Source organism: Aphidius gifuensis, linkage group LG4, assembly GCF_014905175.1.
Source record: "Aphidius gifuensis isolate YNYX2018 linkage group LG4, ASM1490517v1, whole genome shotgun sequence".
In the NCBI taxonomy this organism is placed as follows: domain Eukaryota; kingdom Metazoa; phylum Arthropoda; class Insecta; order Hymenoptera; family Braconidae; genus Aphidius; species Aphidius gifuensis.
Window position 1 is genome coordinate 19,222,277 of NC_057791.1, and position 18,667 is coordinate 19,240,943.

The 18,667-nt window shown below is 24.4% G+C and overlaps 1 protein-coding gene across 1 annotated transcript; it reads right to left on the reverse strand.

The window, feature by feature from the left end:
• Nucleotides 1-8,093: 8,093 nt before the first annotated feature.
• LOC122854020 (apolipoprotein D-like) lies at nucleotides 8,094-9,087 on the reverse strand. The gene is made up of 4 exons (XM_044154433.1): nucleotides 8,984-9,087; nucleotides 8,769-8,902; nucleotides 8,316-8,495; nucleotides 8,094-8,232 (listed from the first exon to the last, which is right to left on the reverse strand). Exons 1-4 carry the CDS (start codon nucleotides 9,005-9,007, stop codon nucleotides 8,094-8,096), a joined length of 477 nt encoding a protein of 158 aa, XP_044010368.1. The 5' UTR covers nucleotides 9,008-9,087.
• Between the last annotated feature and the right edge of the window lie 9,580 nt (nucleotides 9,088-18,667).

Here is an 18,667-nt window from a genome sequence, read left to right on the forward strand (position 1 = left end):
CGACCCTATTCAACGAACAATATAGAAAAAAAAAAAACGGTAACTCTAAAAAAATATATATATAAAATGAAATTATATATAATATATTTAATCAGCTCTTCACTCTTCATTCACAAAACTAATCATGTCTCAATTCTTTTTTTTTTCTTCTTATTATAGATACAAGATGCAAGTTTTTTTTTTTTTTGTATTTTAACAAGTAACAAAAGAATGTATCTTTATTTTTATTTTCAAAAAAAAATATTAAACTCAGAGGGTTTTTTTTTATTAAAAAAAAAAAAAATACTATTATTTTGGCTGGAGTGATTTTTTATTACTGGGTGATGATATATGTATTTTTTTTTTGCCCAAAGTTTTTTGCCAATTAATAAAATTTATATACAGTTTGTAAAAAACAAAAAAATGATTTATAAAAATTTGGTATTGGAGATATAGTTTTTCTTGAAAATATGTATTTCAATTCATAAAAGTTTTTGACAATTATAAGTTATACGTACTTAATTTTCCAATGTTCAAATTGTAATTTATCGACCAACGAACGAACCAAGAAACGATATTTAATGCTGCAAAAAGAAAACCTAAAAAGAATTGCAATTGTAAAAACTTGTCTTATAAAAAAAAAAAAATAATAAAAAGTTAGATAAAGAAGAGCTTTGGTATATTTTTTCATACACTCATATCTACTTTTAACTTTTACAAAAATGTATTTTCATCTTTGAATTTTTATTGCTTCTTTCAAAATAAAAATCTTACATTTTTTATCCATTAATTTTTCCTTGTAATTTTTTTTTTATTTATGTCGAGATTCCAACGCATCTTTCAGATCGTGGGAATTTTTTTTTATCAACTATTCATAAAGCTTTTTATTCTTTGAAATTTTATGAATAAAAAAAGAATTATATTTTCTTTAAAATATTGTGTAAATAAATAAAAATTGTTAAATGATTTTTTGAACTTTTAAAAAACATGAATTTCCAATTTGCCAACAATGCTGCTAAATATTCAAAATGTTTAATTGTAAATATATATTTTATGTAACACATTGCGACGTTTGTCAAATTGTTGGAGTTAATCCGGTTATGGGATATCATTTGGCTGATAAAAAGAGATAGATCTATGCTAGAGGGGGTGGACAGGGGGGTTGATAAAATTCAATGAAGTGAAAAACTTGGATATATGGTTGAAACAGTCAAGGGATGTATCCAGGAGACACGATCATATTTAAGTATAAAAAGGGAGAAGAAGAATATATATATATATAAATAAAATGAGTATGGACATTACATTGTTGGGGTAGAAAAATGCCTTGAACTGTTTTGATGATTGTATGTATATCTATATGTGTGTAACATGACAAGAGTATGAGGGAGTCGTAACGAAACGACGCTGATTGCAGGCACAGTAATGACAACTAGGGTGAGCAGTAGCCTGGAAGTAAGTAAAAATTTTAAATTTAGTTACAGCTCGCGTGCACCAACACCGGGCGTGTTTTTGATGTGGTCGTGGATGTGGAAAGTATCACTATGGGGGTTTTAAATGATCTTCATGACTCATCGTTTGAATTAAAAAAATTTTTTTATTTTTAAAAATTCATTTTTTGGCAATAGAAAAAATTGTAAAATTTATTTTTTCTAAAATTTAATATAAAGAAAGGAAAATTTATATTTTATATAATTTATACAGCTAAATTTTAATGAAAAAAAAAAATTATTCATGTATGAAAAAAATGTTTTTTATTTTTTATATAATAATTCAAGGCTTGCTAAATGATGAAAAAAAAAAAGGGGCGAATTTATAAAAAAAAAAGGGAAATATCAATACAGCTATAGGCCGTTTGATAATATTCGCAGCGCGTAGAAAAAAAAAAAAAGAAAAAAAATTATGTGAGATTGGTGGGATTGCGAGGGTGCGTCCGGGTTTAATAAGGGCTGCTGAATTTCACACTGACTGACTATACAGTGTGTGGTGAAAATAAAGAAGAAAGCAAAGGAAACGTAAAACGCGTGAAGAGAAAAAGGAAGTTTGAAGTCTGAAGAACAGAAAATATAGTAAAAAAAAATATATAAAAAATGAGAAATGGTGAAAAATACAAGCGAGGGAATAAAATATAAAATAAAAAAAAACAAAAAGAGGATATTATGTGGAACCAAGGGCATAAAAAGGGATCGAATTGAATAAAATTTGTGTGTGATACCGCCATGGGGGTCGTTGTAGAATCTATGAAACATGTATAATATAAATCCAAAATGTAATAGTATACAGCCTATTATTTTTATACTATTTATAATAATGCTTACCGATCAACAGCTTGATTATTAGTGTATCAGAATTTTGCACATAACTCATAAAACTAATGGTCTATGTCTACAGTATTTTTTTTCTTTTTTTTGCAAAAACTTTTAGCAAAAACTTTTATTATATTTCTATATAGAAATATATTTTTTTTTTTATATTTTCTTTGTGTTTTTGACATTGTATTTTTATAAGAAAAATAAGCTAAGGAAATGTTTGATTTTTTTTTTTTTTTATATTGTTCAAGATATCTGTAATTTATCATTTTTTGTTTTTTGCTAAAATAACTTTTTTTTACTATTTGATAGGTTTCAAAAAAAATAGAAATTTTATTATCATTTGCAAATAAAGATAAAGAATGATAAAAAAAAAATGTTTTAAAAATTTTATTATATTCGAAAGAGTATATAAATTATTTAATAAAAAAAAAAATTGAAATTCCTATTGGTGTTTTGGCAGATAATGGCACGTGCGATGATCTCTCTTGTCTCACATACCAGTGTGCCACTTTGGTTGCTTGTTGTCATGAGGGTAGATGGAAAATTCCGATCTTTTCGTCACTCTCGCGAATGATTTTCCACAAGAGCACCTCTCTTTCATTTCTATATAACCCCTCTTTGATGCTTGTCAGCCATCTACAAATACTAAAATACATGTATTGATATTGATTATATATAAAAATAAAAAAAATAAAATAAAACAAAAATTAAAATTAACATCAGAATGCAATAGAAATACACTTTAAACTGATTACTCTTTATTTACAATCTCGAGAAGGATTTAAATTTTTTTTATATGCGATTAAAATCAGTGAGTGCGTATTTATATATTTATTTCTTTACTCAAACAGCTGTGAATATATATACATTTTGTCTTTTTATCTTTTATGAAAGTAAATACTCGAATAAACTGGACAAATCATTAAGGCAAAATGGGATTGTTTTAATGCCATTCAAGTTAATCAAATTATATTTTCAATAGCTTGTTAATGAAAAAATATTTAAAATATTAAAATTAACCGTATGAAATATGAAATATTATTTAAAATATTAAAAATTTAACCGATTTTTATGATTTTTTTTTTGCAAATATTTTTTATATAAAATTGCATGAATTTTACTATGTCAGTTTAATGTATATATGTATTTTTCTTTTATATATATATATATTTTATTTCTCTCTTTATTTTTCTATCCTTCCGCAAATCCGCAGCTGCCAGGCGCAGCAATCACTCGACCGGAAGTAACACGACTACTGCCTAACACACGTATCTTCTATACCTCTTGTTCAGTAACTTCCCCTCTCACTCCCATCATCCCTTAAATCCACAGATATATATATGCCTTTTCATATACCATACGCAATCTAGCCACATTGTGTTTTTATATTTATTTTTTTTTTTATTATTTTTTTAAATCAAACAATAGAGCATTAAAATAATAAAATAAAAAAATAAATTATAACCCTTCTATATATAAATTTTTATAAAACATATATTGTTAATAATAATAAAAAAAATATATTAAAATTAAAAAAAAAAGAAAAATATATTTTTAATTTATAGCTTTATAGTTTTTATTTAATTTTTTTATATTTAATTAATGAATTAAATTTATTTTATATTTTTAAGAATTTTATATCGTTAGATTATTTTTTGACAATTTTTAAAAAAGATTTACATTGTTTTTGTATTATTAACAATATGTATATTTTGAGCATAACACATGTATATATGTATTTATAATAAAGTGTGACCAATGCGCATGAAAACACGCGCTTCTGTCCAACCCCTGTTTCCCACCCTTCAAACAAACACCCTTGTCTGGCCCGTTTCAACCCTCCTATCAGTATAGTATCCGCCCATCACTATATAATATCCACCACATTTTTAATATAAAAAAAAAAAAAACAAACGATATATATATTTACACATAAAAACATATCAATATATTTTTTAAATCAAAATAATATAAAAGCATATTTTAATACTTATTTTATTTATATTCAATAATCCTATTTTAAAAATATTAAAAAGAACAAAGTTAAAAAATAAATTCCACTGTTTTTTTTTTTGTTCAATTATATATTTAATATATTATTTATAAAGATTAGAAATTATATAAGATTTATAAATTTTTTTTTAAAAGTTAAATCATCAAAGACACTAAAAGTTTTATGTGAGTAAAAGTTCAACCCCCAATTTTATTTATTAGAATAATTTCAACATTACTCAACGTTAAAATTTAATTTTTTTTGTTTCGTGAATATTGGTTTATTCATTTAAAGCCACATCTTGAAATTAAAAAAAAAAAAAAAAGGGATATGTGTCGGTTATGTTAAAAATATTGTATAGAGTATAAAATTACCAGCACAATATTTTTGATATTGAATATAAGAGATGTATAAATGAGAATAAGTCTCTTTTCATTAGTTGAAGTAGTATAAAACCGCGAAGAACCAACCAATGGTTGTATAACGAGTCATGTCATTCAACCAACGAACCAGTCTCTTTCTCTCTTCATTTATATCTGAATAACTTGTACATCCTTCCATAGAACATTTCATGATCCACTCTTGTAGTATACAGATCCATGGACTCCTCATCTTTCGTGCGGTTGACTCGTTTTCAATGAATACAATGGCGAGCAGATCATATTGAATATGAAAACGGGAAATCAACGAGCAACGCTATATAGACCGAGGCGGATTTTCACGGTCTGCTCTTTGTTAAAAACAGAAAAATATTATATATATACATACAATCGTTATAATGATAATAATAAATCTATATGACGAAAAGAGAGAGACAGAAAATTAAAAAAGAAACTAAAAAAAAAAACTCCCTGATGATGGGTTGAAAGTAAAAAATAAATAAAAAAATTTTTAAAAAATGCATCATGATGGGGAGAATTATTATACACTGTGCCAGAAATTGAAAAAAAAAAAATAATACAAAAAGTGTATGGAGATTTTAGTCGATTTGCAAAATCGAAATTTAAATCTGCTGATATTTTTTTTTAAAAACATGATTTAAAAAATATAAACTATGTCGGATTATTTGTGTTGTTTTTTGTTGTTTTTTTTTATATTGGTGATGATAATCTTGATGGGTTTTATATCATTTGATTTTATCAAAAAAATATATATTTTTTTTTATATTGAAATAACGTGACTTTTTTTTTTTTTATAAGAAAATATTATTTCCTCAGGGGCCAAGAGGACTTTGTTTGAAGTGTACGAAATCGAGATATGGTATGTCTGACTAGAGGATTACATTGGGGGATACCCATCGGAAATCCTTGAGTTTGGCCAGAATGAAATCGAGAGTGATTCAACTGCGAGACTTATCTGGATTATTTTTTTTTTTTTTATTATTTTGTATTTATATATATTTTTTCTTTAACTGATGGGCCACCTACATTTACGAAAGCTGCAGCTAACAGTCGGTTGGAGAACCCCCTCGACAAAAATTCATTTATCCCTGGGCTATTTTACACTTGTAATTTTTTATGATTTTTTTTTTTAATTCAACTATCATGTTAACCACCTTTTCTTGTGATTTATCAAGCAAAACTTGAGTGAAATTTTTCCTACATGCTGCACTTTAGATTAACCAAAGTGTAAAGTTGAAAAATATGTTTTTTTAAAAAAACACATCTTCTAAATTATTGTATTATTTTTAAATATTTATTTAATTTATATACTAAATTTTCATAATTATTATGCTGGCTTGTCTTTCAAGCACTGCTTCATCTCTGGCATTAAATTACAGATTCAATGACACTCTAAAATTTGTCTTTTATGAAAATTAAAAAATTAAAAATGTCAAGATGGAAAGAAATTATATATGAAATTTATGGTAATTTATTTTTTTAAACAAATGACAATTTGATCTAGTGTTGAAATTATATATTTGGCATGAATTTCCCTGGCGATACTTGACCATTATTCAGCAAAATTTACTTTATCAATAAATATATTTTTATTTAAGAACACAATTTTTTATTTTGACTGTTTGGCAAAAATACAACTCAACAAATGTCGTTACATGAGATTTATTATATTAAATTGTTAAAAGTTTTTCGCTTTATTTCAGCCATTATATATTTTTCAACGCGAAAGCTTATCAAAAAAAAAAAAAATTTATATTGACAAAAGTTTTTATTGATTTTACGTATCAATTCGACATCCTTCTATAAAAGTCAAAGAAAAAAAATCCAACTTTACTTGTTTATAACTTTTAAAAAAATTTATTTACTGCAAAAATAAAAATATTTCATTGTAAAATAAATTAAAGCCAATATTTTGAGAATTTTTAAAAATTATTTATCATTATATTTATGAAGCCAATAATTTACTAATCAATAAATCTAAGTTCAAAATTTATTTTTCAATTTAGAAAATTAAGCTTCAATTGTACTTGACATTGTGTACCAACTGTCAACTCAATTTTAAATTATTCTCTTGTGTATACATAAAATATAATTTTATTATTCGGATTTTTTTTTTTTATATCAAGTTTAAAAATAAGAGATATACAAAGATATTTAAAACTTGAAGAAAGTATATTGGAAATAAAAAAAAAAAGCGTTAAAAGTTTTTGTTTTGTATATACTTACGAAACAAGTAAAGAGGAACGTCGAGATGACGCCAGTCTGTCAAATAGGGAGGGTTTTTCGGATATCATGAAAGAGGGTAAAAGTTGGGTGGTTACTGAGGGGGTGGGTTTTAGCAATAAGGCGGTTGAGAAAACAGGAGACAGTGGCAGATGCTGAAATTTTTCTTGCTTGGCTTGTTTTACCATCTCCCTTTTTCATTTTTTTTTTATCTATTTTTTTTTTTTTTTATTGTTACCCCTCTTGGTGTGGTATATATACCCTTTGGTCGTTTTTTGCTCCACCTCTTTATTTTGATCCTCGCCCTTGCTACAATATAAAAATTTTTTAAATAAAAAAAAAAGATAGTTTTTTGACGATGAAAAAGATTTTAATTTTTTTGTTAGTCTTGTTTTTTCAACTTTAAATGTCAACAAAATTTAATTTATTTAATTTTTTTTTTTTTTTTTTATATAATAAATAATGTGTTGTTTAAATTTTAATTCATTGGATTTTGTGATTATTATTTTTTTTTTTATTTAATTTCTTTAACAATTGTGAGAAAAATAGAAACGGAAATTTTTCATTATGAATATTTATTATTTTTTTTTATATTTAAATGTTAACACGCTTTTTTTATTATTAAAAAATTTTTTTAATTTTATTTTTGTGAAAATTGATGTAGCTTAGATTATGTACTTGAAATATTTGCTAAACTTTTTTGTACTTGATCAACAAAACAATGAAGATAAAAAATAATAAAAATCTTATTTTACTCTGTTTTTTCTTTGCTCATTTTATTTTTTATTATCTCATTTTTTTTTTCTACTGTGTTTTGGATTGTTTATTTTGTCATCAAAACGATAAACGTGGAAAAACGACATTGTTTGGATCAAATGAAAACTCGAGTAAAGAACATCAAGTCAAGCGAAAACTACACAGATCGCAGAAAAAAAAATATATATTTATATAAAAAAAAATAACCGGAAATCCTTGGAAATTTTCTTTAGCTAGTATTATTTTTACAAGAAAAAAATTACCAACAGAGTAGAATTTATTTTAAAATAGTAAATATAAATAAATTTTTTAAACGAAAAATTTCATAATTCAAAAAAATTGAAACATCAACTGAATTCATCAAAATATATATCGATGAAAAATTTTTCAATCATGTCAATATTAACAGCTCAATTAAATTTATTTTTTTTATTTACAATCTTTTTGATTTACATTTTCCAGAATATTTGTTGGAATATTATTGTCACGTAAAACTTCCATAACACGTTCATTATATTCCGGCGCAAGTATTGGTCTTCTTGAATGAACCCATAATAACATCAACGAACTGTTGAAAAAAAAACGATATAAACACCGTCAATAGATTATAAATAAATTACGTAATAAATTGAGTGAATAAAATTAATATACCTTTTGCCAATTAAAGGTAATACTCCCACGACAATTCCATAATTATCATAGTCGGTATCCAGCACAGTCAACTTGGCAACATCAATAGGCAGCCAAGCTGGATACCTTGCATGAAACACTGACTTTGGATCATTTAATTTTTGAGTTGCTGAAACCACCAATTTATGATTTTTTCCAGTTCTAAAAAAAATATAAAATATAATAATTATTAACAATATTTAAAGCAAAATTTATTAGTCATTTTATAAAATGAAAAACAAAAAAAATTAATAATAAAATTTGATAAACAAATAAATCATTAATATTTAAAATTAATTATGATATATTTTGATGGGGTTTTTAATGTTTAATAAATTCTAAAAGTAAACACAATGTAAATAAATAAAATAATATCAATTTATGCATGAAAAATCATTGAAAATAATTTTTTAAATAATATTCAATTAAACTCACATGCCACTCACAGCAGAAAGTGTTAAATCATACTGGTTTGATATTTTAGTATTGGAACGAATAGCAGTTGAACATTTATCATTGTATTCAAGAAAATCTGGAATTCTTGCAGTTATATACCAGCTATTTCCAAACTATTTTAATGAAATAAAATTTGATTTATAATTTACTCGAAATATAAACAAGTAATTAAATTATTTTTTTCGTAAAAATACCTTGGTTATATTGAAGTTTGACATCGGTGTAATATTTGGAGTATCAATAAAAAATTTTTGACCAAATGATTGACTTAAAAGTATTAAAAAAATAAAAACCACAAACATTGTTAATGATTTTTTTTCTATAAAGTAATGATAAGCCGATAATATTTTTAATTTTTATTTAAACTGATAATAAATTGAAATAAACTTTCTTCTTTATATAGAAAATATTATTGTTATGATTTTTGTTGAACGACATTTAGTTGAATCAAAAATATGAGTATGTATTTGAACAAGCTAAGAAAATATTTATCAACTATTCAAGCGTATGAATTTCTAGTAATTTCATTGGCTGAAGCTCATGAAGTCACTCTAAATATATAATTATTTCCTGGTATTCATTGTTTTGAATTTTATCAAAATGCTAATGATTTGTTTTAACAGATGATTCAATGTTATGTCTCTTCTGTGATATACACTTGATATAATATTTATTTATGATTAAATTTTTTAAACTAAAAATATTTATCAATTTTATTGGAAATTTTGTTATTATTTTTTTTGTAATATTAAATGGATCTATGATTGATCTTGCTTGGTTGTTGATCAGTACTGAATGTTTTTCTTGAAATTTTTAAATAATAAAATTTCAAATCTGTTGACTTTCTAATATTTATTTGTAAACTGATAGACACAACGTTAATAACACAGTGGCTTATTCAAGAAACTCTGTACCTTTTTTCTCAATTATTTATTTAATTGTTTATCAACTTGGAAATATCAAAAAATAGGCTAAAAAATTTCTCCACGATGTGAAGAAATAAAAAAAAAAATTTCAAAACAATTGGATAATTATAACATTAAATATATTAATTATTCAAAGAACATTATATTTATTTTTAAATACTAAAATTACAAATAATTACTCCACTAAACATACAATAAAATCTTTAAAAAAAAATCTTAAATAAAAAAAATAATCCACAAAAGAAAAACCCCTTTTCTTTCATCTTCTTTATTAAAATTTTTGACTTTAAAAAAATATATATGAAAAATTTAAATGATTAAAAAAAAATTTATCTCAATGAAAAAAAAAAAAATGTCAAATAAAAATAATAATAAATCATGGAAAAAATGTTCAAAGAAATTTACTATTTTTATTTTTTCTCAGCATGGGAACCCTTGCACTTGTTCTACACCCGATTATTCGTACAAAGTGCAATTATTTTTCAAAAGCTTCAACCCCAATCCACACTTAATTTTTTTTTTTTTCCCCTTTTATTATTACTATTTTTATTTTTCCGACATTTTTATTTTATTTTTTTGCAGTACATAATTTCACACCAAAAAACAATGATTCCTCTGATTTTTTTTTCCCTCATTTTAATCGATTCCCGAAGGGCCACTTGAGATCGTCTATAGCTGGCTATTGATATATTTGTTAAACAAAAAAAAAAAAACCACAACAAAAAAATAAGATCCAGTAAATAAAGGATCATTTTAAACAATACAAAAAACAGAACAATAGAAACAAAAACCTTTTAAATTTTTTGCTTAATTGACTTTGACAAATTACCAATGACATCCAGTCAAATTGGAGTAATTAAAACAATCAAAAAAAAAAGTTAAACGACATCAATTACATTAACTACCTCAAAATGCTACTCCAATTTTTTTTCATAAATTCGATTTACAACTTTCTATTTTTAACATCAAACAGAAGACAAAATTTATCACAAAAAATATCAATTTTTTGTAGTATTTTAAATACACATCAACATTACGCAATCATTCAACTAAAAAAAAAAGCAGCTTTCATATAAAATAATGCACCGCAAACTTGAAAAGTTAAATAAGAAAAAAAAAAAAATAAATAAAACTACTTTGATGTAAATAATTTAAATGACAAAATAAAACAAAGTTAAAAAATAAATAAAGTTTTGTCGCGCGTCGTTGTATCAAAAGACCGATAAACAAAGTCACCTCTCATCAATTCGCAAATAGTACTTGTAATATATTTTTTATATATAATATTTTTGAATTGTTGGCGGGGGTGATTTGCCAAGCAATGGTATAAAATACACCCTCGTTATTAATAGCAATACAAATCTCAAGAGTCATCGTAAACTCTTCAATCTGAATGCCTTCTGCTCGTGACGTCACACTCATACTTAATATTTTCCCCTTGTATTATTATTTGTCCATGAGTTTGTTGTGTTTTTGTGTTGTTGAATGACTCAATCGTTTCACCACGCGACTGAAAAAAATATAATCCAATGGGATATGCACTTGAAATATCAGGCATCAAGTCAGCATGATCAATCGACTGCGACAGAGTCATACACACATAAATTCAATAAAAAAAGAATAAATACAAGAAAGAACAACAACCACATATACATCAGACTAACTTCAATTAACTTTACTGATTTTATCGTTGAAATTTTCAATGGTAAAACACAAGTGTATATGAGGCACCTTCGTACCCTCATCATCATCATCATCTACATAATGATTTAATTGCATCACAAATTATTTTTATTTCTTTCATACTCACTTTCATTTCAATTTTCAAGATCCCCTCAGGGAATAGCCAAACGTTTTTGATTGACTGACGATGACATTCATAAATTTTCTATATACAAATATATAAACATCAATAACACATGAAATAATAATACAATTATTATATTTTATTTATTTCATTCAATAATAATTAATAACAAAAAAACATTTATATCAATTTTTTTCATGAAATTCAAAATACCATGAAATCACTTTTATTATATATACAATTGTGCAATACTGGCTGAGTGATTCCTCAGAAATATATTTTCCAAAAAGCCTCGAGGATATTTCATTAAAAGCTAATATTAATTACAAATAAATTACATTGTATTATTTAAAAATAAAAAAAAAAAAATAATCTACTTGTTGGTTTGTTGAGTCTATTGATAAAATTGCATAAGATTGCTTGATGGTTTTATATAATGCATTGGTGGTTAATCAGTAACTAGAGTGTAAAGAGAGAGAGAGAGAGCAAGAAGAAGTGAGTGAGATTAACCGGAAGTGTGCGGGTAGACTCAATAAGCTCAATATTACTATCATGTGTATATGAGAGGAAGGCAACAGTATATGTATAATTACAAATAGATGTTTATTCATCACACTATCAATAGGATCAGTATGAAAGAGGATACAACTACATGTAGAGTAGATGAAATTTTGCCATGAGCATATAGTGATATATCCAGTCAAATAACTAAAACGTAATTAACGGCTAATTATCAAATAGATATATAGCCCTGAAGGCATGATTTTGCTTGGTCGATGTGAAGAGTAGAAATGTCAGGTGCAGGTATTGCAGCCAGCAGCTCTGATGCTGTTGTTGATGATGTGTTGATGCTACGATGATGATGATGATGATGATGATGATGGGGATGATGATGATGATGTGAGTATCTATCTTTTAATATTATATATGCTTCTCATGCGAAACAGTGGACTAGTTGATGTGTGTTTATGTGTTTGTGTCTAGTTTATATATATATAAGGGTAAAAGGTATAGTGTCTATCGTCAATATTGTGAACGTGAAGGAGCATCGATCTTCCGGTTGTCTGGATTCTCAGTATCCGGGTATTCAATGCCTGTCATCCGGGTTTATATGCATACAACGGTCAACTGAACTTGTGGTTATCAAGCTTTGAGGATAGTTGGGTCTTGTAATGAGGTTCAAATACACTCTTGTTTTCCATCTCTTTATTCATCAATTTTCTATTATCTTATATATTATTGTTATTTAATCATCATGTGATAGTTTGATTAATTTTTTTTTCATTTTGATGGGTCAGTGATTGTATATAGTTTGTTGGCAAGCATATAGCTTTATGATTTGAGTACCTTTATATATTCTTCTGATATGAATCTTGATCCTGAATATTCTCACTCACTTTTAGCTCTCATAAGTATGACTGACACTTATTGTATTTGGATGTCCTCGTCAGTAATTTTATATATTTATATGCAGAGAGGAATTATCATTTGATGGAAAAATACACACGCACACACAAGCTTTTTGATATAATATATATCTGATGGTACTTTGACATCGTTGAACGAGCCAGTACTGTAAAGTATTATATAATAATAATAATAATTAAAAAAAAAAATACGAGGGATTGACAGTGGAAAAAAAATGGATAGAAGAAAAAGGGCGTTTTGTCATTGGCCTGGTCGCACTTACCCTGAGCCTAGAACGCTTCAATGATCACCAAATAAAATACATATACATACACGCACGTGGCTCAGTTTTTTACCTTATTTATATTTTTTTTTTATATTTATTATTATTTTTGTATCACTTGTGTATTTTATTTTATTTTTTTTTTCTTCTTTTGACCGTGTATTCAATGTATAAAGAGCGTGCGCGTAACGCCCCCGTGACAATAATACATAATGTCTCAGGCGCAACAGATTTCGCGGGCACGCACCAGTGGTATAAGCTCTGGCAGACTTGGAAATTATCATGCCTCAATGAGCTTTATATATACATATAAAAAAAAAAAAATATATATTTATCATCAATAATAAAATGGTATATTTATATTTAAATTTTAAGGGTTTTATTTTTAATTATGTATAATAATTTTAAGCATGGTTAAATGATTTTAAAAAATTCGTAAAGTATTGTTTTTATTTTTTTTTAAATTGTAGTTTTAAAAATAGAAAAAAATTGGTGGAAGGTAGATTGGTGATATTAATCTTGTTGAAGGAGAGACTGATATGTTTGTTGGCAAACATCAGTGAGTTTGAAGGATCGGATAGGATTTACACGAGATCCAATGACTAGCAATATATTATTATCTGTTTATTTTGTTTATAGATTTATATTTTGTATACGGGGTTGAAGATGAGGTGAGAGAATATACCAACCCTTCGATGACCTATCTATGTCACATAAATTTACTCGGGGATTAAGCTCAATAATTTATCCTTTTTTATTTTTATGTAAAAAATTTTTTATAAAAATGTCATTTGTTGTTGGTTTTTATGACTAGATATATAATTTATCATTTTTTGTCTTGAAAAAATGTTGATATGATTGATGTAATACTCGGTTGAATTTTTCAACACAATTTTTTTTTATATTTTATATATAAAAAAATTGGAAGCTTTCTTGAAAAAATGAGGGTAAAAAAATAAAAAAGTTACTCAATTTGTTTTGTTGGAATAAAAAAATTCAAGAAATCGAGCTTTCATCGCACCAATTCGCAGACACTTGCTGGTTTTTTTTTTTTTTTATTTTTCTTTTTGTTACTTTCATTTCATTTATTTCTAGCTGGTTTTTATTTATTTTTTTTTTAGCTGTTGTAGTGATCTTAGAGATGCCTCGGGAGTTTTATAGACAAGTTGCTTTTTTCGTTCGTGTGTATACGTGCATTGTAAACGGTATAAAGGTCCCACCGCAAATGTTGTTTGCACGCACTTATATAACAACGTCACGCACAAACCGCGCCCTCGTTTATTTCTTTTGTTCCGGGCTATAGTAAGGGGTGCTCTTGATCGTTTCTGCACTTTATATATGTTTTGTTTACTATGGGTGAAAATATTATATATTGTTGCCAATCATATTTATTTATTTTTTTTTTCTTTTGACTCTTTGTCGAGTTCCGGATATACTTACACAATCATTACAGCAAATAAGCTCAATTTTTTTCAAAATTATCATTTGTGTAGTTAATTTTTAATAAAATAATATTTACAATTTAAAAATTTTTCGATTAATTAATTTTAAATATATGATTAATAAATTAACCAAATAATTTTCTAAATAATTTATTTTTAAATCATTTATTTTAATAATAAAAAAAATATTTAAAAAAAAATAAAAAGAAATTATCAAAGAAATGTATTTATTTATTTAAAAATATGTAATTATTTTTTTAATATAACTTTATTAATATTAAATAAGTCTATATTAATTTTGTTTTTAATTATTTCTACAATGATAATTTTTAAATTTAAAAAATGAAAATAAATTCCAACAAGATAAACAAGATGTTAATAAAATAAAAAAAATAAAAAAATGATCCACATCTGGTAACAATTAACTGGCTAATCGAAAAACTTTATAGTAAAATCAAAACTTAGTTAATTAGCATCTTTTAATAAAACTTGCTTACAGTTGAGTAAAAGTTTTCTTCTTCTTCGACCAAGTCACACACAAAATTATTCAAAATATCAACATAATATTAACTCAACATTTAAACTATAAAAAAATACATGAAAAAGAAAAATAAATACATATATAAAATTTAAAAAATAATAATTCTTACCCTCGTCTTACACGTCAGTTACTTTGACTCGGTGATTTTCTGTACCGTTAGGCATTTTTTCTGTCAGCTGAAAAACTCGAGTTTTAATTAACACAAGGATCATGGAGTGGGAGGGGGAGGGGATAAATTAGCAACAATTTTTTATTCAGATATATATATATTTTATTTCATATATATATTTTTTTTTTATATTATTCTAATAAACATGAACAATAATAAATATAGAGCATACAATCATAAGAACATAGGATTTTTTTTTTTTTTTCATTTTTAAAATAATACGTCTATATTCGCATTCGTCGACGGTAATTATTTTTTTTGCACGGAATATTTTTTTTTGATTATCTCCGTTCATCACATCTATAATTTTGTTATTTTAAAATCTATAAATTTTTTTTTTTCCATTAAAACTACGTGATATAAATTATCATTTTTTTTTTTCATGACTATACATTTTGAATTTTAAGGATTATTAATTATATTTTTTAATTTGATAAAACCAATCGACGAATTAAAAATAAAATTTATTAATTTAAACAACATAAAGTAAATTTTTTTTTAAAATAATTTACCGATAAATAAAACTAGTTAATAATAAAAAAAAAAAAAATTATTAATAGACAAACAAAATATCACATCGGTTAATGATTGCACCGATCGAAAGTCAAGTACGAGTGATGTTAATTTATTATTATCAAATTAATATAAATTTTTTATTTGTTTATTATCGGAAGCACAAAAGTGCATTATTTAATTAATATTTATTTATTGTTTATTTATTGTTTATCTCTGTTAATAAATTATTAAATTTTTTTTCATTTTTTTTCACATCGTATTGCCTCGACATTGTTATACCCTATATCCTGCCACTGTAATTAATAATTATGACTGGTTTTTATTTTTATTTTATTATTATTTACCTGTCGAGTTACTCGTCTAATAATTTTATTTACCATTTATAAATATGTAGATAATAATTACAACATTGCACATTAATTTAAAATGAATTATTTTTTTACGCTTATTTTATATTATGCGTTTTTTTTTTTTTCATACTCATTCTATATATGTACATTATTTTTTAATTATTTTTATTAATTCATTGCATTTTGTTTTTGTTGATTTTTTTTTTTCACATAAAATTATTCTCATATAATGACTCGCAATCAATCACACTTTACATTATAATAATTATCTCAAAAAATTTTTCTAAAAATTTATTAAACTGGTGTTATTTATATAATAATAATTATCAATACTTGTGCGATATATTTAATTATTAAAAAATATTAACAAATAATATATAACAAAAGACGAAAAATTTTTTAAAAAATTAATTTTTATTTTTAAACTTATTAATTGATTTAAAAAACAAAATAAATAAAAAATTGTGCTGTTAAATTTTTCGTCTTTGTAATTATTAATAAATAATAAAAAAAAAAATAAACAAATAAACAAATAACAATTTCAAAAATAACAGAAAGTTATAAATATTGTCAGAGTTTGAAAAAAATTTTTTTCTATTTTATTCAAGAGATTGTAAATGATTAATCACATTAATAATCAATGTGATTTATTAATTTGTTTATTAATTTAATTAGTACAATAAAAATTGTTTATGAAATTATTAATAAACATGATTTTTTGTTGAGTAGATTTTTCATAATCGTATTGCTGTTCTATTGAGTAAAAATAGTGTTGGGGGTGTTTATCTCACCCTCTTGTAGCTATGTAAACTATCAAGCATAGAAAATTTCGGCATTTAATATTTTATCTCCCTTTAACATTAACAAAACTCTTGGATCCTTCTTCAAAGTTTGCCTTTAAATGCCTTTTTATATTTTTTTTATTTTTTTCACCCCTGGCATTATAACTCCGAAACTAAATTCAGTACAATACACTATCCACACCCTAAATCATCTTTCCAATGTTTGAGCTGCCGTAACAACAACAACAACAACAACAATATAATCACTATTCAAAAGTGAATTTTCATCGTTCATCTTGTGTTCATACAAATCATGTTATATCCCCCTTTTGTTTTTTTATATTTCAATTTTTTATTATTCATATTTATGTATTTGCACTTGTACATAAATTTATTAATAATGTCACTCATTTATATTTCATTTCTCCATCTCTATTTCTATTTTATTGTACCACAATTTTTGAAAAAAAAAAAAAAGAAATATTCAAATGTTTAATAAACATTCGTCCAAAATATTAAACAAAAAAAATTTTACATTTATTTGTATTTTATTAACTGAATGCTTGACTTGAAAGATTTATTTTCGGACAAATATTTTCATTATTATTTTTTTTAAAAATTGAATAATAAAATTTTTATATTTTTTTTATCAAATTATTTTTATTATTATTCGTTGAGATTTATTTCAGGCTTGATACTTATTTTTATATATTAATTTTATTAATGCATTGAAAAGATTTCTTTAGATATTTTTGTGAATAACGAATTTTTTGAAATTTTTTTTAGTTTTTTTTCATTTGCTAATTCTTGCAATGAATGCGCTATATTACTAAGAAGGTTTTTAATTTTTTCTATACGACTCTTGTAATTTCAATGACATGAAATACTCAAAGTTGCCAGTGCTAATGATGACCTCTTTTATATATATTTTTAATTTCTATCAGAGTTTATACATCAAAAGGATATTTTATATATTTTTTTAAATAATATTATATATTTTGTTTTTTTTATTAAGATTAAATTTGTTTAAATAAATTGAGAAAGGGATGAAAATAGATCTCAAGTATTATTCAGACTTTTATCAGTCTTTCATCAATATCTATTTATTTTTTTTTCTACAAACATTTATCATTTCTATATAAATTATAACGTAAATTTTTTAAATAAATTTACCATTTTTTTTAAATTATTTTAATTGTCGTTTTGTTATTGAGACAAAATTTATTTATATTGTTCCCAAATGTAATGGGATTTGATTGTGTATTTTTATACTTTTTAAATGTTTCCTGGACATTGGCAAATGAAATAATTTTATCTTGGCAGGAATTAATAAAAGCATTTTAAATTTATCAACAAAATAAAAATATATTTTCGCGTGCTCAACTTATATTCAATTCCAAAACACTGTGCATCATCTAAAAAATATTTATCTATCAACAAAAATTATTTATATAAATTATAAATTTTTTTTTTTTAAATTAATTCAAGTGCTATGGTATGTCTAGTTTTTAATCTTTAATTTTTTACGATACACAAATTTACGTGTAAAATGCTTTGGCGCGTGCTACCCTTATCACTAAATTTATTTTTGTTTTTAATTTCATTTTTTAAACAAATCGGTCGGCTCAATTTAATTTTTTATTTTCATTCAAAAA

Bases quoted from the DNA above. Each gene is read 5' to 3' on its own strand.
- LOC122854020 (XM_044154433.1), bottom strand. From the start codon at position 9,007: ATGTCAAACTTCAATATAACCAAG. The intron at 8,903-8,983 runs GTATTTTTACGA...TCATTAAAATAG, and splicing joins CAAACTTCAATATAACCAAG to TTTGGAAATAGCTGGTATAT. The intron at 8,233-8,315 runs GTATATTAATTT...TTTTTTCAACAG, and splicing joins TTACCTTTAATTGGCAAAAG to TTCGTTGATGTTATTATGGG.